The following is a 25,135-nucleotide window of genomic DNA, read 5'->3' as shown; positions in this document are numbered from 1 at the left end:
GAGACAGGAGCCAGAGACGGCCCTGAGGAGATCCCCTGTCCTGCTGCCTTCAGAGTTCAGAGAGTCCAACCACAGCTCCGCTTGGACAGTGATAAGACTGGATTTAGACCACAACCACCATTCTGGATGGATAAAGAAAAGTCTGGGTCTGAGAACAGGCCAAGGAGGACAGTACGCTCTCTGAGCTGCAGCAGTGAGCCCTTACCTGGCCCCATTGGGCCCCTCTTTGGCCATAACACCGACCCCCTTTCTAAGCCTCTCTCTAGCTCTGTCACAGACTCCCAGCATGGAAATAAAGACCCAGACCTCATCCACCCCCTAAATGACACCCAGCTCAGGCATCTCTCCTCCAGCCCAAGCCCCTCAGGCCTCTTTCAGATCCCAGAGTGGCCTTCTCCAACCAATTCCAACCAGCTGGGAAAACGTGTCCTGAGGAAGCTCACCAAGTTCTACAGCTTGCCCAGTTTCTGCCACCTGTGGGTGCAGTGCGGGCACTACCAGGTGTGCTGCCCTGTCAGGGGACTTCAGATCGCCCAAAGCTCAGATCTCCCCAAATCCCTGGTCCTCCTCTGGGTGTAGGAGACTCAGCTGTTGGTCTTGTTCCTCTGTGACTACAGTAGATACCGCTAACTTTCCTGCTCTACTGTAGCCAAGGTTAGCGCCTAGGTCGTATTCATTAGGCACAACGTAGCAAAATGTTTTGCAATGGAAAATAAAAATGAATGTTTCTTATTGTACAAGTTGAGGTAGTCCCACCGTGGTCAAATCCGTTTTCTTCCATTTGGTGCCCGATGCATACGATCCTGTAGTCTTCCTACCAAATGTTTCCCACAAACACCTTTGTGATTTCAGGGTGCAGAGATGGCAGAGCTCTGAGGTCTTTTATTTATTATGTTTTATCAGATATCATTTTTTAAGTCACACAGCCACACATCTCAGATAGATACACAATATGTCATTAGTATATTTATTTATTTACAAATATTCCATACAATGTTCAGTATAATTCAAAAAAAATCTCTATAGTCATAAATGCACAACATGTTAAAACTTGGTCTTTGCCATTAGTATTTTGCTCCCTTTCATTTAAACACAACCGTGTTTTCTGTATGTTTTGGATTCAAGCATCACAATAAAAATGTACATCAGATGAATAATTTGACAATTCATTTTAAAATAAGAGATTAACAGTTAGAAAATCTGTTTAAAACAAATCAATCATAAGTGTATCTTTCCATCACAAATAGAGTGGTACATCTCCTGTGTCATGGGGATGTATCCCTTACTGTCCTCCAGGTAGTATAATCGATCCTGCATCACGGATGGGTTGAATCCCTCTTCGGCTAGCTTCACCTTCATCTGCTTGAACGTTCCAGTCACAGCCAGGGAATTCTGGGATTTTTAAAATAAAATAAATTACGTTAAAATGTCTGTTTTATGAATCTTAAGCCTTTTGAGAAAATCTTTAAAAAGGTACAATCTGGGATCAGGGAATCTCTTCAACGTATCCCAGACGGAAGCTTTAAGTGCTTTGCAAATAAAAGGTATCATGACGATCATTGTAATTTGGACATTATTCCCACGGGATCACCTGTATGCGTATGAAGCGGGGTCTAGCGTAGCTGGGCAGGGAGGTCTTGACGTGCTCCAGCGTGGCTTTACTGTCAAACTCCATGTCATCTTTCAGTTTGACCGCTGCCATTCCAACCCTCCCCTCGTGTCCTGTGGGGTACGTCACAAAGCAGGATCACCAAGAGAGACAGCTGACTTTGATACATTTTCAGGGATTCCCATTGATTTTGAAATCTCCCCCTTTAATGTCCCGGTCATTCACAGCCAACATGAGAAGAACACACTGGGTTAATAACTACACAATGATGTGACTGTGTGTGTTGTAGGTGTGTAGATGTGTATTGTTATATGTAGCTATATATACTATGTCAACTGTGTGTAGTGTGTATAAAACATTCTATGAATAAAACTATTCTATAAAAAGATATGAACCTAGCTACCTCTGGATAAGAGAGTCTGTTATTAAATGAACCTAGCTACCTCTGGATAAGAGCGTCTATTAAATGAACCTAGCTACCTCTGGATAAGAGCGTCTGTTAAATGAACCTAGCTACCTCTGGATAAGAGTGTCTGTTAAATGAACCTAGCTACCTCTGGATAAGAGAGTCTGTTAAATGAACCTAGCTACCTCTGGATAAGAGAGTCTGTTATTAAATGAACCTAGCTACCTCTGGATAAGAGAGTCTGTTAAATGAACCTAGCTACCTCTGGATAAGAGTGTCTGTTAAATGAACCTAGCTACCTCTGGATAAGAGCGTCTGTTAAATGAACCTAGCTACCTCTGGATAAGAGAGTCTGTAAAATGAACCTAGCTACCTCTGGATAAGAGAGTCTGTTAAATGAAGCTAGCTACCTCTGGATAAGAGTGTCTGTTAAATGACTAAAATGTCAAATCACCTGGAACCTTGACACCGTAGACGTTGGCTTCTTCGATACATTCCACCATGATCAGGTGCTCAGTCACCTCCGTGGTGGCCACGTTCTCTCCTTTCCACCTGGATTATATCAATATAATTCAGACAGTAGCCTGGCCTAGAACACAAAGAGCAAGAAGAAGCAGACTGCAAACACTTCCAAGAAGGAAGAAACCTAGAGAAACCCAGCTCATAGCTCAGCCTGCAGGTGATTCACAGGACAATAACATTACATCTATAGTATTAAACCCTGCTCATAACTCAACCTGCAGGTGATTCACAGGACAATAACATTACATCTATAGGATTAAACCCAGCTCATAACCCAACCTGCAGGTGATTCACAGGACAATAACATTACATCTATAGTATTAAACCCAGCTCATAACCCAACCTGCAGGTGATTCACAGGACAGGACATCATATTTTTTATATATATATTTTTACCTGTATTTAACTAGGCAAGTCAGTTAAGAACAAATTCTTATTTTCAAAGACACCCTAGGAACAGTGGGTTAACTGCCTTGTTCAGGGGCAGAATGGCAGATTTTTTTACCTTGTTAACTCGGGGATCCGGTCTTGCAACCTTTCGGGTTACAAGTCCAACGCTCTAACCACTAGGCAACCTGCCGCCCCATTTTATACTCCGTTTGACTCTCCTGCGCCTGACTTCCCTGCCTCCTATACACACGTTTCTGACAGAATCTCTGACCCAAAATATATGAAGTCAGCAGGAGAGGACACGACGCTCATGGAGGTGGAGGAACGTGTCCGGGAACAAGCGGAAGAGATTGACTGTTTGAGCGCCGTCATGGATCGCATTGTCCAGAATATGGACCGCTGGGAGAGACAGGGAGTTTCTCCAGCGCCTCCACCACCACAACCGGGATCTCCCTTGAACGCGTTTTCCCCTCCTGAACCGAACAAGATCCATTTACCCCTACCCACGGGATACAACAGAGATACTGCCGGCTGCCAGGGTTTCCTCCTTAAACTGAGCTTGTATCTGGCCACGGTCTCCCCAGTACCATCCGACCGGGAGAGGAGTTGCGCCCTTGTCTCATGCCTCACTGGGAAAGCCCGGGAGTGGGCCAGAGCTGTGTGTAGAGAGGAGGATGCGGCTCTGGACCATTTTGAGGAGTTCACCCGCCATTTCCGGAGAGTTTTCGACCACCCACCCGAAGGCAAAGCGGCGGGTGAGCGCCTCTATCATCTGAGGCAGGAGACGAGGAGTGTACAGGAGTTTGCTTTGGAGTTTAGGACCTTGGCTGTCGGCGCTGGATGGAGTGACAGGGCCCTGATCGACCATTACCGTTGTAGTCTACGCGAGGACGTCCGTCGGGAGCTGGCCTGTAGAGACACCACCCTCAACCTCGACCAGCTGGTGGACATGTCCATCAGGCTGGACAACATGCTGGCTACTCGTGGACGTCTAGATCGGGGTCTGGTTGTTCCATCCTCCCGCACCCTCTCTCCCGAACCTATGGAATTGGGAGGGATGGTGCGCAGGGAGACCGTAGGGGGTTCCCGCTCGAGCACCATCTATGGTCGCAGAGATCACACTGCTGGTCGGTGCCCGGGTTGGTTCCTCTGGGAAAAGAGAAGGCAGGCAGGGCACTCTGGCATCACCCAAGGTGAGTAGGCACCATTCTCATCCAGAGCCCTCTGCTGCACCAATGTTTGTCTCTGTCACTTTTCCGGATTTTTCCCTGCATTCCCAGTATACGGCGCTAGTAGATTCAGGCGCTGCTGGGAATTTCATTAATAAAAATTTTGCTCATAGTTTAGGGATCCCTATTGTTTCTGTGGATATGCCTTTCCCTATTCATGCCTTAGATAGTCGACCAATAGGGTCAGGGTTTATTAGGGAGGTCACCGCACCTTTGTATATGATAACGCAGGAGGGTCACAAGGAGAAGATTAGTCTTTTCCTTATTGATTCCCCTGCGTATTCTGTGGTGCTAGGCCTACCCTGGTTAACTTGTCATAACCCCACTGTTTGGCCACAGAGGGCTCTCACAGGGTGGTCGCGAGAGTGCTAAGGTAGGTGTTTAGGGGTTTCCGTTGGTGCTACTACGGTGGAAAGTCCAGACCAGGTCTCCACCGTGTGCATCCCCCCCGAATATGCCGATTTGGCTCTCGCCTTCTGTAAAAAGAAGGCGACTCAATTACCACCCCATCGACAGGGGGATTGTGCGATAGATCTCCTGGTAGACGCTGCATATCCCAGGAGTCACGTGTATCCCCTGTCGCAAGCCGAGACGGTGGCTATGCATACATATATCTCTGAATCCCTGCGTCAGGGGTTCATTCAGCCATCCATTTCACCCGTCTCTTCGAGTTTCTTTTTTGTGAAGAAGAAGGATGGCGGTTTACGCCCGTGCATTGATTATCGAGGTCTCAATAAAATCACGGTGAAATATAGTTACCCGTTACCTCTGATAAATACAGTTATTGAGTCAATGCACGGGGCACGCTTCTTCACAAAATTGGATCTCAGGAGTGCGTACAATCTGGTGCGTATTCGGAAGGGTGAAGAGTGGAAGACGGCATTTAGCACCACCTCAGGTCATTATGAGTACCTTGTCACGCCAAATGGGTTGATGAATGCTCCATCAGTCTTCCAATCATTTGTAGATGAGATCTTCAGGGACCTGCACGGGCAGGGTGTAGTGGTGTATATCGATGATATTCTGATATACTCCGCTACATGCGCCGAGCATGTGTCCCTGGTGCGCAAGGTGCTTGGTCGCCTGTTGGAGCATGATCTATATGTCAAGGCTGAGAAATGCTTGTTCTTCCAACAATCCATCTCCTTCCTAGGGCATCAGATTTCCACTTCAGGAGTGGAAATGGAGAGCGACCGCATTACAGCCGTGAGTAATTGGCCGACTCCAACCACGGTAAAGGAGGTGCAGCGTTTTTTAGGGTTTGCCAATTACTACCGGAGGTTTATCCGGGGTTTTGGTCAGGTGGCTGCTCCCATTACCTTATTGCTAAAGGGGGGCCCGGTGCGCTTGCAGTGGTCGGCTGAGGCGAACAGGGCTTTTTGACACCTGAAGACTCTGTTAACCTCGGTACGTGTGTTGGCTCATCCGGATCCCTCTTTGCCATTCATAGTGGAGGTGGACGCATCCGAAGCTGGGATAGGAGCAGTGCTCTCTCAGCGTTCGGGTGTGCCACTGAAGCTTCGCCCCTGTGCTTTCTTTTCGAAGAAGGTCAGCCCGGCGGAGCGAAACTATGATGTGGGGGACCGGGAGCTGTTAGCTGTCGTAAAAGCCTTGAAGTCGTGGAGGCATTGGCTTGAGGGGGCTAAACACCCTTTTCTCATCTGAACTGACCACCGCAATCTGGAGTACATCCGGCAGGCGAAGAGACTGAATCCTCGCCAGGCAAGGTGGGCCATGTTTTTCACTCGTTTTGTGTTTACTCTTACTTACAGACAAGGCTCCCAGAAAGTCAAGGCAGACGCTTTGTCTCGGCTGTATGACACAGAGGAGCGGTCCATGGATCCCACTCCCATACTCCCAGCTTCGTGTTTGGTGGCGCCAGTAGTGTGGGAGCTGGACGCGGACATTGAGGGTGCGTCACATGCAGAGCCCTCTCCTCCTGAGTGTCCAACTGGTCATCTGTACGTTCCGTCTGCTGTCCGCGACCGATTGATCTATTGGGCTCACACGTCACCCTCCTCTGGTCATCCTGGGATAGGTCGGACGATGCGCTGTCTTGATGGGAGGTACTGGTGGCCCACTTTAGCTAAGGACGTGAGGATTTATGTTTCCTCCTGCTCGGTGTGCGCCCAGTGCAAGGCTCCTAGACACCTGCCCAGAGGTAAGCTTCAACCTTTACCCGTTCCTCAACGGCCGTGGTCGCACCTGTCGGTGGATTTTTTGACTGATCTTCCACCTTCACAGGGTTACACCACGATCCTGGTCGTTGTGGATCGGTTTTCGAAGTCCTGTCGTCTCCTCCCTTTGCCCGGTCTCCCTACGGCCTTACAAACTGCAGAGGCCCTGTTTACACACGTTTTCCGGCACTATGGGGTGCCTGAGGATATAGTGTCTGATCGGGGTCCCCAGTTCACATCAAGGGTCTGGAAGGCGTTCATGGAACGTCTGGGGGATCTCGGTTAGTCTTACCTCAGGTTTTCACCCCGAGAGTAATGGGCAGGTGGAGAGAGTTAACTAGGATGTGGGCAGGTTTCTGCGGTCCTATTGCCAGGACCGGCCGGGGGAGTGGGCGAAGTTCGTGCCCTGGGCAGAGATGGCCCAGAACTCGCTACGTTACTCCTCCACTAACCTCACTCCTTTTCAATGTGTATTAGGGTATCAGCCGGTTCTGGCTCCTTGGCATCAGAGTCAGACCGAGGCTCCTGCGGTGGACAATTGGTTTCGGCGCGCTGAGGAAACCTGGGAGGCAGCCCACGTCCACCTTCAGCGCGCCAAAAGGCGCCAGAAAATTGGCGCAGACCGTCGCCGCAGTGAGGCCCCGGTGTTCGCACCAGGGACAGGGTCTGGCTCTCGACCCGAAACCTGCCCCTCCGCCTGCTCTGCCGGAAGCTGGGTCCGCGGTTTGTGGGGCCGTTTAAAGTCCTGAGGAGAGTGAACGAGGTATGTTATAGGTTACAACTGCCCACTAATTACCGTATTAACCCCTCGTTCCATGTCTCTCTCCTCAGGCCGGTGGTGGCTGGCCCACTCCAGGAGGCTGAAGTGCGTGAAGTTCCTCCGCCTCCTCTAGACATCGAGGGGGTCCCGGCGTACTCTGTTCGATCCATTTTGGATTCGAGACGTCGGGCGAGGGGCCTTCAGTACCTCGTGGACTGGGAGGAGTACGGGCCGGAGGAGAGATGCTGGGTTCCGGTGGAGGACGTTTTAGATCCTTCCATGTTAAAAGAATTCCACCGCCTCCATCCGGATCACCCTGCACCTCGCCCTCCGAGTCGTCCCCGAGGCCGGTGTCAGGGGGGGGGGGGGGGGGTACTGTCACGACTTCTGCCGAAGTCGTTGCCTCTCCTTGTTCGGGCGGTGTTCGGCGGTCGACGTCACCGGTCTTCTAGCCATCATCGATTCATTTTTCATTTTCCATTGGTTTTGTCTTGTCTTCCCACACACCTGTTTTCAATCCCATCCATTACCTCTTGTGTATTTAACCCTCTGTTTACCCTCATGTCTTTGTCAGAGATTGTTTGTTGTCAGTGTAGTGTTTATTTTGTATAGGTGCACGACGGGTCTTCGTACCCATATTTGTTTATTATTCATTTTCTATTTAGTGTTATGGAGCATGTTTCTTGGACATGTATTAAAATACTCCATTTTACACTCCGTTTGACTCTCCTGCGCCTGACTTCCCTGCCACCTATACACACGTTTCTGACACTCAACCTGCAGGTGATTGACAGGACAATAATACTACATCTATAGTATTAACCCCAGCTCATAACTCAACCTGCAGGTGATTCACAGCACAGGACATCGTATTTTTTATATATATTTTTTTACCTGTATTTAACTAGGCAAGTCAGTTAAGAACAAATTCTTATTTTCAAAGACATCCTAGGAACAGTGGGTTAACTGCCTTGTTCAGGGGCAGAACGGCAGATTTTTTTTATCTTGTTAACTCGGGGATCCGGTCTTGCAACCTTTTGGGTTACAATTCCAACGCTCTAACCACTAGGCTACCTGCCGCCCCATAAATAACTTTAACCCAGCTCATTGTTAAACCTTTAGTTGATAACTACTAAAGTTAATAAACAGCTGAAGCGTTTCTGACCTGAAGGTGTCTCCGATGCGGTCCATGAAGTAAACAAAGCCCTCGTGGTCGATCCTCAGCAGGTCTCCACTGTTGAAGTACAGATCTCCCTTAACAAACACATCTCTCAGCGTCTTCCTGTCTGTCTGCTGCTGGTTATTAGCATAGCCACTGAACGGAGACTGTGCCGTAATCTTGGCAACCAGCAATCCAGTTTCTCCTGAGGACCAAAACAATGAGTAATGGGTGTGTGTGTGTGTGTGTGTGTGTGTGTGTATGTGTGTGTGTGTGTGTGTGTGTGTGTGTGTGTGTGTGTGTGTGTGTGTGTGTGTGTGTGTGTGTGTGTGTGTGTGTGTGTGTGTGTGTGTGTGTGTGTGTGTGTGTGTGTTCTCACCTTTAGGGACTTTGATACAGAAACCTCGAGAGTCTTTTACAGGTTCCTCTCTCTCTGTGTCATACTGAATCAGAGCGTAGGAGAAGCTTGCCTGCGAACACACATATAACAGACAGGCAGACAGACAGACAGACAGACAGACAGACAGACAGACAACACACATAAATAGAAAAAACAATGATACTGTCACGTTCCTGACCTGTTTTCCTTTGTTTTGTATTCATTTTAGTTGGTCAGGGCGTGAGTTGGGTGGGTTTGTCTATGTTTTGTATTTCTATGTGGGGTTTTGTGTTCGGCCTGGTATGATTCTCAATTAGAGACAGGTGTGTATTGTTTGTCTCTAATTGAGAGTCATACAAAGGCAGCCAGGGTTTCACTGGTGTTTTGTGGGTGTTTGTTTCCTGTGTTAGTGTTTGGGCCACACAGGACTGTTTGAGGTTAGTCACGTTTGTTGTTTTGTATTTTGTAGTGTTTTCTTGTGTTTTACATTAAACATGTACAATTACCAATCCGCATCTTGGTCCGATCCATGCTCCTCCTCGTCTGAGGAGGAGAACGACATTGACTGCCTTTACAGAAACACCCACCACAACAGGACCAAGCGGATTGGAGCCGGAGGAAAGGAACTAAAGCAATGGAGAGAAGAGGAATGGAGTTGGGAACAAATATTCAATGGAGAAGGACCCTGGGCTAAGGTTGGTGTGAATCGCCGCTCTCGGGAGGAGAAGGAGGCAGCCACAGCCCAGGAGCGCTGGTATGAGGAGGCAGCACGTATGAGAGGCTGGAAGCCCGAGAGGCTCACCCAAAAATTTCTTGGGGGGGGGCTAAAGGGGAGTGTGGCGAAGCCAGGTAGGATACCTGAGCCAACTCCCCGGGCTTGCCGTGGAGTGAGAGGGCGTCGTACTGGTCAGACACCGTGTTATGCGGTAAAGCGCACGGTGTCCCCAGTACGCGTGCTTAGCCCAGTGCGGGCTATTCCACCTTGCCGCACTGGGAGGGCTAGGTTGGGCATCGAGCCGAGTGCCATGAAGCCGGCCCAACGTATCTGGTCTCCAGTACGTCTCCTCGGGCCGGTGTACATGGCACCAGCCTTACAGGTGGTGTCCCCGGTTCGCCTGCATAGCCCAGTGCGGGCTATTCCACCTCGCCGCACTGGCAGGGCTACGGGGTCCATTCAACCTGGTAAGGTTGGGGAGGCTCGGTGCTCAAGAGCACGTGTCCTCCTTCACGGTCCGGTATATCCGGCGCCACCTTCCCACCCCAGCTCAATACCACCAGTGCCTACACCACGCACCAGGCTTCCAGTCCATCTCCAGAGCCCTGTTCCTCCTCCACGTACTCTCCCTATGGTGCGTGTCTCCAGCCCAGTGCCTCCAGTTCCGGCACCACGCACCAAGCCTCCTGTGCGTCTCCAGAGCCCTGGACGCACTGTTCCTTCTCCCCGCACTCGCCCTGAGGTGCGTGCCCTCAGCCCGGTACCTCCAGTTCCGGTACCACGCACCAGGCCTAGAGTGCGCCACGAGAGTCCAGTGTGCCCTGTTCCTGTTCCCCGCACTCGCCCTGAGGTGCGTGCCCTCAGCCCGGTACCTCCAGTTTCGGTACCACGCACCAGGCCTATAGTGCGTCTCAGCCGGCCAGAGTCTGCCGTCTGCCCAGCGGTGCCTGAACGGCCCGTCTGCCCAGCGCCGTCTGAGCCATCTGTCTGCCCAGCGCCGTCTGAGCCATCTGTCTGCCCAGCGCCGTCTGAGCCATCTGTCTGCCCAGCGCCGTCTGAGCCATCTGTCTGCCCAGCGCCGTCTGAGCCATCTGTCTGCCCAGCGCCGTCTGAGCCATCTGTCTGCCCAGCGCCGTCTGAGCCATCTGTCTGCCCAGCGCCGTCTGAGCCATCTGTCTGCCCAGCGCCGTCTGAGCCATCTGTCTGCCCAGCGCCGTCTGAGCCATCTGTCTGCCCAGCGCCGTCTGAGCCATCTGTCTGCCCAGCGCCGTCTGAGCCATCCGTCTGCCCAGCGCCATCTGAGTCATCCGTCTGCCACGAGCCATTAGAGCCGCCCGTCTGTCCCGAGCCAGTAGAGCCGTCCGTCAGTCAGGAGCCGCTAGAGCCGTCCGTCAGTCAGGAGCCGCCAGAGACGCCCGCCAGTCAGGAGCCGCCAGAGACGCCCGCCAGTCAGGAGCCGCCAGAGACGCCCGCCAGTCAGGAGCTGCCAGAGACGCCCGCCAGTCAGGAGCTGCCAGAGACGCCCGCCAGTCAGGAGCTGCCAGAGACGTCCGACAGTCCGGAGCTGCCCTACAGTCCGGAGCTGCCCTACAGTCCGGAGCTGCCCTACAGTCCGGAGCTGCCCTACAGTCCGGAGCTGCCACTCAGCCCGGACCTGCCGGAGTCCTTCAGCCAGGACCTGCTGGAGTCCCTCAGCCAGGACCTGCTGCCCCTTATCCCGGTGTTGCCCCTTATCCCGGTGTTGCCCCTTATCCCGGTGTTGCCCCTTGTCCCGGTGCTGCCCCTTGTCCCGGTGCTGCCCCTTGTCCCGGTGCTGCCCCTTGTCCCGGTGCTGCCCCTTGTCCCGGTGCTGCTCCTTGTCCCGGTGCTGCCCCTTGTCCCGGTGCTGCCCCTTGTCCCGGTGCTGCCCCTTGTCCCGGTGCTGCCCCTTATCCCGGTGCTGCCCCTTATCCCGGTGCTGCCCCTTCATTTAGGTGGGGTTAGTGGGAGGGTGGTCATTGGGAGGGGGATAAAGAAGCGGGGATTGATTATGGTGGGGTGGGGACCTCGTCCACCGCCAGAGCCGCCACCGTGGACAGACGCCCACCCAGACCCTCCCCTAGACTTTGTGCTGGTGCGCCCGGAGTTCGCACCTTAAGGGGGGGGTTCTGTCACGTTCCTGACCTGTTTTCCTTTGTTTTGTATTCATTTTAGTTGGTCAGGGCGTGAGTTGGGTGGGTTTGTCTATGTTTTGTATTTCTATGTGGGGTTTTGTGTTCGGCCTGGTATGATTCTCAATTAGAGACAGGTGTGTATTGTTTGTCTCTAATTGAGAGTCATACAAAGGCAGCCAGGGTTTCACTGGTGTTTTGTGGGTGTTTGTTTCCTGTGTTAGTGTTTGGGCCACACAGGACTGTTTGAGGTTAGTCACGTTTGTTGTTTTGTATTTTGTAGTGTTTTCTTGTGTTTTACATTAAACATGTACAATTACCAATCCGCATCTTGGTCCGATCCATGCTCCTCCTCGTCTGAGGAGGAGAACGACATTGACTGCCTTTACAGATACACCGTATCAATCAATCAAATGTATTTATAAAGCCCTTCTTACATCAGCTGATGTCACAAAGTGTTGGACAGAAACCCAGCCTAAAACCCCAAACAGCAAGCAATGCAAGTGTAGAAGCACGGTGGCTAGGAAAAACTCCCAAGAAAGGCCGGAACCTAGGAAGAAACCTAGAGGAACCAGGCTATAATGGGTGGCCAGTCCTCTTCTGGCTGTGCCGGGTAGAGATTATAACAGAACATGGCCAATATTTTCAAATGTTCATAGATGACCAGCAGGGTCAAATAATAACAATGTATGGACATATACAGTGTAATATATCTTTTTAGGGATAGGGGGCAGCATTTTCACTTTGGATGAATAGCGTGCCCAGAGTGAACTGCCTCCTACTCTGTCCCAGAGGCTAATATATGCATATTATTATTACTATTGGATATAAAACACTCTGAAGTTTCTACAACTGTTTAAATGATGTCTGTGAGTATAACAGAACTCATATGGCAGGCAAAAACCTGAGAAGAAAATCCAAACAGGAAGTGAGAATTCTGAGGCTGGTCGATTTTCAACTCATTGCCTATTGAAATCCCAGTGGGATATGGATCTGTTTGCCCTTCCTACGCCTTCCACTAGATGTCAACAGTCTGTAGAACGTTGAATGAAGCTTCTACTGTGACGTTGAGCCGGATGGGAGCTGTTTGAGTCAGTGGTCTGGCTGAGAGCCAAGTCCTTGTCACGCGCATTCCACTTGCATTCTATTACTTCTATAGACACAATGGAATTCTCCAGTTTGAACATTATTGAATATTTATGATAACAACATCCTAAAGATTGATTCTATACTTGGTTTGGCAAGTTTATTCGAACTGTAATATAACTTTTTGAAGTTTTAGTCCGACGTTATGCGGGACCTGCACGAGCGTTTGGATATGTGTACTAAACGCGCTAACAAAAGTAGCTACTTGGACATAAATAATGGACATTATCGAACAAAACAACAATTTATTGTGGAACTAGGATTCCTGGGAGTGCATTCTGATGAAGATCATCAAAGGTAAGGGAATATTTATAATGTAATTTCGTATTTCTGTTGACTCCAACATGCCGGAGAAATGTTGTTTCTATCTGAGCGCCGTCTCAGATTATTGCATGGTTTACTTTTAAAGTTTTTTTGAAATCTGACACAGCGGTTGCATTAAGAACAAGTGTATCTTTAATTCAATGTAAAACATGTATCTTTCATCAAAGTTTATGTATTGTGTAACATGATGTCCTGTGAGTGTCATGTGATGAAGATCATCAAAAGTTAGGGATTCATTTTATGTCTATTTCTGGTTTTTGTGACTCCTATCTTTGGCTGAAAAAATGGCTGTGTGTTTTTTTGACTTGGTGGTGATCTAACATAATCATATGTTGTGCTTTCGCTGTAAAGCATTTTTGAAATCGGACACGATGGGTAGATTAACAAGATGTTTATCTTTCATTTGCTGTATTGGACTTGTTAATGTGTGAAAGTTACATATTTCTAAAAAACAAAATTGAATTTCCCGCGCTGCCTTTTCAGCGGAATGTTGTCGAGGGGTTCCGCTAGCGGAATGCGTGTCCTAGACAGGATATCTATGTAGTGTAATGTATCTATGTAGTGTAATGCATCTATGTAGTGTAATGTATCTATGTAGTGTAATGCATATATGTAGTGTAATGCATCTATGTAGTGTAATGTATCTATGTAGTGTAATGTATCTATGTAGTGTAATGTATCTATGTAGTGTAATGTATCTATGTAGTGTAATGTATCTATGTAGTGTATCTATGTAGTGTAATGTATCTATGTAGTGTAATGTATCTATGTAGTACAAGGTATCTATGTAGTGTAATGTATCTATGTAGTGTAATGTATCTATGTAGTGTAATGTATCTATGTAGTGTAATGCGTCTTTGTAGTGTAATTTATCTATGTAGTGTAATGTATCTATGTAGTGTAATGTATCTATGTAGTGTAATGTATCTATGTAGTACAAGGTATCTATGTAGTGTAATGTATCTATGTAGTGTAATGTATCTATGTAGTGTAATGTATCTATGTAGTGTAATGCGTCTTTGTAGTGTAATTTATCTATGTAGTGTAATGTATCTATGTAGTGTAATGTATCTAGGTAGTGTAATGTATCTATGTAGTGTAATGTGTCTTTGTAGTGTAATGTATCTATGTAGTGTAATGTGTCTTTGTAGTGTAATGTATCTATTTACATTTTACATTTACATTTTAGTCATTTAGCAGACGCTCTTATCCAGAGCGACTTACAGTAGAGTGCATACATTTTATTACATTTACATACTGAGACAAGGATATCCCTACCGGCCAAACCCTCCCTAACCCGGACGACGCTATGTCAATTGTGCGTCGCCCCACGGACCTCCCAGTTGCGGCCGGCTGCGACAGAGCCTGGGCGCGAACCCAGCCCAGCCTCGGAGCAAACCCAGAGACTCTGGTGGCGCAGCTAGCACTGCGATGCAGTGCCCTAGACCACTGCGCCACCCGGGAGGCATCTATGTAGTATAATGTATCTACTGTATGTAGTGTAATGTATCTATGTAGTGCAATGTATCTATGTAGTGTAATGTGTCTTTGTAGTGTAATGTATCTATGTAGTTTAATGTATTTATGTAGTTTAATGTATCTATGTAGTGTAATGTGTCTATGTAGTGTAATGTATGTATGTAGTGTAATGTATCTATGTAGTGTAATGTATCTATGTAGTGTAATGTATCTATGTAGTGTAATGTATCTATGTAGTGTAATGTATCTATGTAGTTTAATGTATTTATGTAGTTTAATGTATCTATGTAGTGTAATGTGTCTATGTAGTGTAATGTATGTATGTAGTGTAATGTATGTATGTAGTGTAATGTATCTATGTAGTGTAATGTATTTCTGTAGTGTAATGTATCTTTGTAGTGTAATGTATCTATGTAGTATAATGTATCTACTGTATGTAGTGTAATGTATCTATGTAGTGTAATGTATCTTTGTAGTGTAATGTATCTATGTAGTGTAATGTATCTATGTAGTGTAATGTATCTATGTAGTGTAATGTATCTATGTAGTGTAATGTATGTATGTAGTGTAATGTATCTATGTAGTGTAATGTATCTATGTAGTGTAATGTATCTACTGTATGTAGTGTAATGTATCTATGTAGTGTAATGTATCTATGTAGTGTAATGTTTATACTGTATGTAGTGTAATGTATCTATGCAGTGTAATGTATCTATGTAGTGTAATGTATCTATGTAGTGTAATGCATCTATGTAGTGTAATGTATCTATGTAGTGTAATGTATGTATGTAGTGTAATGTATGTATGTAGTGTAATGTATCTATGCAGTGTAATGTATCTATGTAGTGTAATGTATGTATGCAGAGTAATACCTACGTAATAGCTATGTAATACGAGTATCTAATAACAATGAAGATAGTATAGTGGCACCAGAAAACAAAGATGTTCTACTTCTACTTGGTTTTCCATACGGAACAGTGTCCTGACACACTTCATCACACTGACATAATACATCTCACATAGACTGTCAGGAATAGAAACAAGGTAGTCTTTCTCAGAAGCTCAGTGTCTGCATCCCAACGGCACCCTATTCCCTATATAGTGCACTACATTTGACCAGAGCCCTATGGACCCTGGTTGAAAGTAGTGCACTATAAAGGGAATAGGCTGGTATTTGGAACACAGAGGCCATTACTGTCCCAGAAAGTAGTCTCACTTTATGAAGGAAATGCTCTTTTCCAATCGCTCCCACTTTCCCGATGTAGTTGATGAATCTGATGTTTCCCTCGGTGGATCCGTAACATTCACAGACACGGACGTCACCAAAACGCTGCAGGAACTCTGACCAGGTGTCTGCTCTAAGCCCGTTACCCAGGGCCAGACGTACCTTGTGATGCCTGTCATTATCTTTCTGAGGAGAGAAGAGGAGAGAAGAGGAGAGGAAAGAGGTGAGAGGAGGTGAGGAGAGGTGAGAGAAGAGGTAAGGGGAAGAGAGGTGAGGAGACAAGGGGAGGGGAGAGGGGAGATGAGGAGAGAAGAGAAGAGAAGAGGTGAGGAGAGGTGAGAAGAGAAGAGGGGAGGTGAGGAGAGAAGAGTGGAAAGAATTGGAGAGGTGAGGTGAGGAGAGGAGAGATGAGGAGAGGAGAGGGGAGGAGAGGAAAGGAGTGGAGTGGAGTGGAGAGAGGAGAGGAGAGGAGAGGAGAGGAGAGGAGAGGAGAGGAGAGGAGAGGAGAGGAGAGGAGAGGAGAGGAGAGAGGTGTGAGGAGAGGAGAGAGGTGTGAGGAGCGGAGAGGAGAGAGGAGAGGTGAGGAGAGGAGAGGAGAGGAGAGGAGAGGAGAGGAGAGGAGAGGAGAGGAGAGGAGAGGAGAGGAGGGGAGAGGAGAGGAGCGGAGAGAGGATAGGATGTACAGGTATTTGGTTTACATTGATTAATGATTCAATACTATCAGCCCATTTGTTTTTTGTCTTTAATGGTCTGAATGATGAAAGTAACAGGAGGTGTGTGTTCCAGTACCTTGGGTGAGTTACAGAGGTACCTCATGATCTCTCCTATGTACTGGATCACTGTCACCTTGTGTTTCCTGCAGTCATCCCAGAAGTTAGAGGCAGAGAATTTACGCCTCAGGACAACGGTGTTGCCTGAGAGGAGAAGATAAAGCACCAACATCAACAGAGCTCACAACCTCATGGACAAACAAACTAACTCACTAACTGACTGACTAAATTATTACCTAACTAACTAACTGACTATCTCACTGACTGACTAAATGATTACCTAACTAACTAACTAACTAACTAACTATCTCACTGACTGACAAAATGATTATCCAGCTAACTATCTAACTAACTCACTGACTGACTAAATGATTACCTAACTAACTAACTATCTCACTGACTAAATGATTACCTAACTAACTAACTCACTGACTGACTAAATTATTACCTAACTAACTAACTAACTCACTGACTGACTAAATGATTACCTTACTAACTAACTCACTGACTGACTAAATGATTACCTTACTAACTAACTCACTGACTGACTAAATGATTACCTTACTAACTAACTCACTGACTGACTGACTAAATTATTACCTAACTAACTATCTCACTGACTGACTAAATTATTACCTTACTAACTAACTCACTGACTGACACAATTATTACCTAACTAACTAACTAACTCACTGACTGACTAAATGATTACCTAACTAATTCACTCACTAACTGACAAAATTATTACCTAACTAACTAACTCACTGACTGACTAAATGATTACCTAACTAACTAACTAACTAACTAACTGACAAAATTATTACCTAACTAACTAACTATCTCACTGACTGACTAAATATTTACCTAACTAACTAGCTATCTCACAAACTGACTAAATGACTACCTAACTAACTCACTGACTGACTAAATGATTACCTTACTAACCAACTGACTAAATAGTTAACTAACTAACTAACTAAACTAAAGCACAGTCCCCTCTGAATGGTTCTGGTTAGGGCCAGGAGTTGTTCCTGACCATGTGACTGGACCAGGAAGGATAAACTCTGGGCCCTAGTGAAAGGCTACTGCACCACTAAGGCCCAGGAGTTTTTCCTGGTTGATTTGAGAGTCTACGGTCATTATTGACATAAACAGCTTTGAACTCTGGGGCTGTGTCTCAAATGTAACCATATTCCCTTTATAGTGCACTACTTTTTAGGATTCCATTTTGAATGCGCTCAGGAACTTTGGTTTGAAATCCTAGAAGTCACCTCAGACCCAAGTCACCTCTACTCCAATGCCCAGAGTAAAGAGACACTCCATTAAACAACCCTTAGTAAACCCTGGTCAACATCATAACAATGTTAATACACATGACGGCCCTCAAATAACATGGAACGTGTATTCAGAGACATTTGCATTTTTTATCTTCATCATCAGTGCCAAGTCAGGCGGCTAGAGTGATTTTATTTAGAGAATTTCAGTTATTTTGTTTTTCTCTCTCCATTTGAATTCCATTTGAATGTAGTTATTGTAATTGCTAGAGATGGCATGGAACCAGTTCTGAAGCGATTCTGAAGCAGTTCTGAACCAAATTTAAAGAAGTTCTGAACCAGTTCTGAACCAGTTCTGAAGCAGATCTAGAGAATTTCTGAACCAGTTCTGAACCAGATCTAAAGAAGTTCTAAAACCAGATCTAAAGAAGTTCTGAACCAGATCTAAAGAAGTTCTGAACCAGTTCTGAACCAGATCTAAAGGAGTTCTGAACCAGTTCTGAACCAGATCTAAAGGAGTTCTGAACCAGATCTAAAGAAGTTCTGAACCAGTTCTGAACCAGATCTAAAGGAGTTCTGAACCAGTTCTGAACCAGATCTAAAGAAGTTCTGAACCAGTTCTAAACCAGTTCTGAACCAGTTCAGCTCTTCACACCTCTTCATATCTTTCTCCTATATACTGCACTGCTATGAGGTGCATGTTATCCATGCAGGAATTGAACCCACGACCTGGCCACTGCCAGAACAACACTCTCACCAACTGTGCCGTACAGTACAGTAGAGTACCTCTCTCTATGGCTCCAGTCAGACCAATCATGAAGCCGGCGGTGTGGTAGAGAGGCAGGTAGATGTAGATGACATCATCAGAGGCCACACCTGAGATGGCCTGGATAGAGGAGGCCTTGTACAGCTTCTCATGTGTGAATATCGCAGCCTTCGGCAGACCTGAGGACGAGACACCAGGAAGGGCAGGAAACAGAGAATCAAGGCTGATGAAAATCTCAAATGGTACCTTATATCTTTGACCAATCAGAGTTGTGCTATTTAGGAATATTTACCTGTCTGGCATAAACATCAGTAGTATTCTGTCTAATTCACACTACAGGGCTGACCAGAGTCATACTGTACTGGTCTAGACATCAGTAGTATTCTGTCTAATTCACACTACAGGGCTGACCAGAGTCATACTGTACTGGTCTAGACATCAGTAGTATTCTGTTTAATTCACACTACAGGGCTGACCATAGTCATACTGTACTGGTCTGGACATCAGTAGTATTCTGTTTAATTCACACTACAGGGCTGACCATAGTCATACTGTACTGGTCTGGACATCAGTAGTATTCTGTTTAATTCATACTACAGGGCTGACCAGAGTCATACTGTACTGGTCTAGACATCAGTAGTATTCTGTTTAATTCACACTACAGGGCTGACCATAGTCATACTGTACTGGTCTGGACATCAGTAGTATTCTGTTTAATTCACACTACAGGGCTGACCATAGTCATACTGTACTGGTCTAGACATCAGTAGTATTCTGTTTAATTCACACTACAGGGCTGACCAGTCATACTGTACTGGTCTAGACATCAGTAGTATTCTGTTTAATTCACACTACAGGGCTGACCATAGTCATACTGTACTGGTCTGGACATCAGTAGTATTCTGTTTAATTCACACTACAGGGCTGACCAGTCATACTGTACTGGTCTAGACATCAGTAGTATTCTGTTTAATTCACACTACAGGGCTGACCATAGTCATACTGTACTGGTCTAGACATCAGTAGTATTCTGTTTAATTCACACTACAGGGCTGACCAGAGCCATACTGTACTGGTCTAGACATCAGTAGTATTCTGTTTAATACTGTACTCGTCTGGACATTTTATTTTTCACATTGTTCTTTCTAGCACACTTCCTGCAACTATGCTGGATGCATAACCAGGCCAGGCCAGTCCAGCTTGGTTTGGCCCATCTTACCTGTAGTTCCTGACGTATAGATGTAGAGGGCGGGGCTCTTTGAGGTGACCTTTGACCTGAGCTGTGGGTCCAGAGGTTGATCTGAGGACTGCTGTATCCTGCTACTGTTCAGAGTATTCACACCCTCTGTCACACACTTCTCCTCCTCCTCACCCAGCACAAACACACTTATACTCTGCTCCCTCAAGGTGGGGAGCACCTCCTCTACTGCTCCACGCAACTCTGGGGGGAGGAGAGAGGGAGGGACACAGACAGAGCAAGCATGAGACAGAATCCTATTAATTCTGGCCTGTGCACTACTAGCCCTGCCTCCCACTAGCTGCATAGAGGGAAAGGAGGATACCCTCTGAATCAGAGAGGTGTGGGGGCTGACATAATCAACATCCACGTTTCCAGCGCCCAGGGAACAGTGGGTTAACTTCTTATGGCTGAAGAGGCAGTATTGAGTAGCTTGGATGAAAAGGTGCCCATTGTAAACGGCCAGCTCCTCAGTCTCAGTTGCTAATATATGCATATTATTATTAGTATTGGATAGAAAACACTCTAAAGTTTCTAAAACTATTTGAATTATGTCTGTGAGATTAACAGAACTCATATAGCAGGCAAAAACCTGAGAAGTTCCACTTCCTGTTTGGATTTTTTTCTGGGGGTGCCATATTTTCAACCAAGCTCTCATTGAAAATACAGAGAGATATGGATGGGTTTTCACTTCCTACGGCTTCCACTAGATGTCAACAGTCAATAGAACTAAGTCTGATGACTCTAATTTGAAGGGGATTCGAAGGAGACAGGAATGAGTAATCACTGCCATGAGGTGCCCACGCATTGAACTGGCGCGTTCACGTGAGAGTGAACTCCATTCCTTCTCTCAATTGAAGTCGATTTAATTCTCCGGTTGGAACGTTATTCAAGATGTATGTTAACAACATTCTAAAAATTTATTCAGTACATCGTTTGACATGTTTCTGTAACGGAACCTTTTGACATTTCGTCACGTTATAGTGGTCGCGCTTTGAGACTTTGGTTAGGGTTTTTGGTAAACAATTCGAAAGTAGCTAATTTGACATAAATAACGGACATGAACGAGCAAATCAAGCATTTATTGTGGACCTGGGATTCCTAGGACTGCATTCTGATGAATTCATCAAAGGTAAGGAAACATTTATCATGTATTTTCTGGTTTCTGTTGAGTCCAACATGGTGGCTAATTTGGCTAATCATCTGAGCTCCGTCTCAGATTATTGCATGGTTTATATTTCCGTAAAGTTTTTTTTTAAATCTGACAACGGTTTTATTTGTATTATCATTTATATTTATGTTGAGTATTTCTGTTGAAACGATGTGGCTATGCAGTCACTTGATGTTTTTGCAACTAGTGAATCTAACGCCTCAATGTAAACTCAGATTTTTTGATATAAATATGAATTTAATCAAACAAAACATGCATGTATTGTGTAACATGAAGTCCTATTACCTTTAAAATTATATAAGACACATGAATGTCTGAGGAATTTTAATTATGAGATTTCTGTTTTTTGAATTTGGTGCCCTGCACTTCGTCTGGCTGTTGTCATATCGATCCCGTTAACAGGACTGCAGCCATAAGAAGTTAACTTCTTAGCGCTAGGGGTCAGAATAAAAAATAAAAAAATACAAATAACGTGCCCAACGTAAACTGACATTTTCTCTGGCCCAGATCGTAGAATATGCATGGAATTTATAGATTAGGATAGAAAACACTCCAAAGTTTCCAAAACTGTCAAAATATAGTTTTTCTGAAAACGGAAACCTGAGAAAATGTAACCCGGACGTGATATAAAAAAAAAAATGTGTTTCTTGGCCCGTCTTACCTCCATTTAAAGGGGTATCAACCAGATTCCTTTTCCAATGGCTTCCTCAGGCTGTGACCAGGCTTTAGACATAGTTTAAGGCTTTTATTTTGAAAAATGAATGAGTTTTTTCAAAACTAGTCAAGTGTCCTCCGAATAGTTCCTGCCTGCCGAGAGGAGCTCACCATTTTTCGTTTGTCTCTTATTGAATAGGTTATGCTCTGGTTGAAATATTATTGATTATGTTTGTTAAAGACAACCTGAGGATTGATTATAAAAAACATTTGACATGTTTCTACGACCATTTACGGATACTTTTTGGAATTTGTCGAACGGAACACGGCTTTGATTTTCTGAGCATAATGCGCAAACCAAATGGCGTTTTTTTTGTGATAAAAGTAATATTTATCGAACAAAAAGAAGATTTGTTGTTTAACTTGGAGTCTCGTGAGTGGAAACATCCGAAGATTATCAAAGGTAAGCGATTAATTGTATTGCTTTTCTTACTTTCGTGACCAAGCTAACCAAGCTAATATAAGGCTAATTGTTGTAGCATTGAAAGCTACACTCACAAAAGTTTGGATTCCTTTCGCTGTAAAATATATTTTTAAAATCTGACACGATAGGTGGATTAGCAACAAGCTAAACTGTGTTTTGGTATATTTCTCTTGTGATTGCATGATTATAAATATTTTTAGTAATATTTTTTAATCTGATACGTTTGGTAGTTTTCTTCTTCCTTTCAGGACCGGAACGAGGCTGTAGTTTTCTGAACATAACGCGCAACCCAAATGGCGTTTTTTTGTGATTTGTTGTGTAACTGGGAGTCTCGTGAGTGGAAACATCCGAAGATTATCTAAGGTAAGCGATTAATTTTATTGCTTTTATGACTTTCGTGACCATGCTAATTTGGGGCTAGCTCTTGTAGCATTGAAAGCTACACTCACAAAAGCTTGGATTTCTTTTGCTGTAAAATATTTTTTCAAAATCTGACACGATAGGTGGATTAACAACAAGCTGTGTTTTGGTATATTTCACTTGTGATTGCATGAATATAAATATTTGTAGTAATATTTATGCATTTGGCGCCCTGCAATTCTAGCGGTTGTTTAGGAAAGTGATCCCGTAAAAGGGATGCGTAGCGCAGAGAAGTTAACTGCCTTGTAAGCTCGGGAATTCGATCCAGCAACCTTTCGGTTACTGGCCCAAAGCTCTAACCACTAGGCTACCTTTCGGTTAATGGCCCAACGCTCTAACCACTAGGCTACCTGCCGATTCCGCTAGCGGAACCCCTCGACAACATCCGCTGAAATGGCAGAGTGCGAAATTCACAAATATTTTTTAGAAATATTTAACTTTCACAAGGGCAATACACCAAATTAAAGCTTAACTTCTTGTTAATCTAGCCATTGTGTCCGATTTCAAAAAGGCTTTACAGCGAAAGCATACCATACGATTATGTTAGGTCAGCGCCTAGTCACAGAAAAACATACAGCCATTTTCCAGCCAACGATAGTAGTCACAAAAAGCAGAAATAGAGATAAAATTAATCACTAACCTTTGATGATCTTCATACGATGGCACTCATAGGACTTCATGTTACACAATACATGTATGCTCTGTTCGATAAAGTTCATATTTATATCCAAAAATCTCAGTTTACATCGGTGCGTTATGTTCAGTAATGTTGTGCCTCGAAAACATCTGGCAAATTTGCAGAGAGCCACATCAATTTACAGAAATACTCATCATAAACTTTGATAAAAGATACAAGTGTAATGCATAGAATTAAAGAAATACTTCTCCTTAATGCAACCGTTGTGTCAGATTTCAAAAAAGCTTTACGGAAAAAGCACACCATGCAATAATCTGAGTACAGCGCTAAACCACAAAAACAAGCCATACAGATACCCGGCATGTTGTGGAGTCAGTAAAAGTTAGAAATAGCGTTATAAATAGTCACTTGCCTTTGATGATCTTCCTCAGAATGCACTCCCAGGAATCCCAGTTCCACAATAAATGTTCGTTTTGTTCCATAAAGTTAATCTTTATGTCCAAATACCTCCTTTTTGTTAGCTCGTTTAGTTCACCATATCGAAATTCACAAGGCGCGGGCAAAAGTCCAGATGAAAAGTCAAAAAAGTTCTATTACAGTTCGTAGAAACATGTCAAACGATGTATAGAATCAATCTTTAGGATGTTTTTATCATAAATCTTCAATAATGTTTCAACCGGACAATTCCTTTGTCTTTAGAAATGAAAAGCTCAAGGCATTCTGCCAGACCCCTTAGTCAAACAGCTCTTATTCGCCCCCCCCTTCATAGTAGAAGCCTGAAACAAGGTTCTAAAGACTGTTGACATCTAGTGGAAGCCTTAGGAAGTGCAATATGACCCCATTTACACTGTATATTCGAAAGGCAATGACTTGAAAAACTAGAAACCTCAGATTTCCCACTTCCTGGTTGGATTTTTCTCAGGTTTTTGCCTGCCATATGAGTTCTGCTATACTCACAGACATCATTCAAACAGTTTTAGAAACTTCAGAGTGTTTTCTATCCATATCTACCAATAATATGCCTATATTAGCTTCTGGGCCTGATTAGCAGGTAGTTTACTCTGGGCATGCTTTTCATCCGAACGTGAAAATACTGCCCCCTATCCCAAACAGGTTAACAATAATATTGTAAACAGCAACACCAAGGTAAGTTGGCTGGGTTTACCTGAAGCAGCCAGGAGCACGTTGGTTCCACAGCAGGTGAAACAGTGCAATAAGGACGTGGACCTGATGTTGTAGTTGAGCAGAGCGGCTGTACATCCAAGTTTAGCCAGGGCCAGCCAGATAAACACATACATGGGCTCGTTACCCATGAAGACGGCGACAGTGTCCCCTTCCTTCAGGCTGGCGTGCTGTGAGAGCGCCCGGGCCAACTTGTTGCTCTGCTTGTCAACATCCCGGTATGTATACGAACTCTTCTCGAATACAATAAACTGTTTGTTGGGGTGTTTTTTGACCTTATCGAGAAAACAGTCCAGCATGCTGTAGAACGGTTTGCTCCTCTTGATTCTGTTAATTCGTAACCCGAGTAAGATGCAAGTCACCGTGTAGCGCAGGTCCTGAGTAAAGTAAGGATTTCTGAGATAAAGGACAAGTGGCAGTATAGCCAATCCTGCCAATATGGTATATAATAACACGTACATATTGAAAGTTAAGGTCTACTTCTTTGTGATTGTGAATAAAAAGGTGTCTCCTTCTTGGCCGTGCTGTTTAAGAAAGTAACGGGTTATAGCAACACCTCCAGTCCACAACTCTCCACCACCTTTGGACGCATGTAGGCGTGAAATCCCCAACAGCCAATGGCTCTGCGAGGAATATAAAGTAAGGAAGTTGTAGGCAATTCTATTCTTCTAATTATGACCATGGCAGTGACATATTACAGACAGACACCTCTAGGGCATTGACCTCCATGGAAGGACTGGCCATCTGGCATTTATTTGCCGATTGGGCCAGTCTAACTTTTTTTCCCGGGTGCCTGTCTACATAGATGTAATATCTACTCTCTGACCCCTGGTCAAGGTGTAGGTTCTACCTAGTCTATATAGATGTAAT

At 45.2% G+C, this 25,135-nt stretch overlaps 1 protein-coding gene across 1 annotated transcript; it reads right to left on the bottom strand.

Annotated features, from left to right (window-relative positions):
* Positions 1-953: 953 nt before the first annotated feature.
* On the bottom strand, positions 954-24,875 carry LOC129834911 (long-chain fatty acid transport protein 2-like). The gene is made up of 10 exons (XM_055900284.1): positions 24,249-24,875; positions 19,700-19,921; positions 18,501-18,659; positions 16,460-16,584; positions 15,662-15,856; positions 8,632-8,722; positions 8,259-8,457; positions 2,470-2,567; positions 1,592-1,722; positions 954-1,392 (listed from the first exon to the last, which is right to left on the bottom strand). The coding sequence occupies exons 1-10, from the start codon at positions 24,724-24,726 to the stop codon at positions 1,219-1,221; spliced, it is 1,872 nt and encodes a 623-aa protein (XP_055756259.1). The 5' UTR covers positions 24,727-24,875; the 3' UTR covers positions 954-1,218.
* Between the last annotated feature and the right edge of the window lie 260 nt (positions 24,876-25,135).

Source organism: Salvelinus fontinalis, chromosome 35, assembly GCF_029448725.1.
Source record: "Salvelinus fontinalis isolate EN_2023a chromosome 35, ASM2944872v1, whole genome shotgun sequence".
In the NCBI taxonomy this organism is placed as follows: Eukaryota; Metazoa; Chordata; class Actinopteri; order Salmoniformes; family Salmonidae; genus Salvelinus; species Salvelinus fontinalis.
Note: the sequence above shows the minus strand (reverse complement) of the source record. Positions and strands in the feature narration are given on the sequence as shown.

Coding starts and splice junctions, on each gene's coding strand:
- LOC129834911 (XM_055900284.1), bottom strand. CDS start 24,726: ATGTACGTGTTATTATATACCATATTGGCAGGATTGGCTATACTGCCA. Junction 19,922..24,248: donor CGTGCTCCTGGCTGCTTCAG/GTAAACCCAGCC, acceptor TCCTCCCCCCAG/AGTTGCGTGGAGCAGTAGAG. Junction 16,585..18,500: donor GACTGGAGCCATAGAGAGAG/GTACTCTACTGT, acceptor TTCTCCTCTCAG/GCAACACCGTTGTCCTGAGG.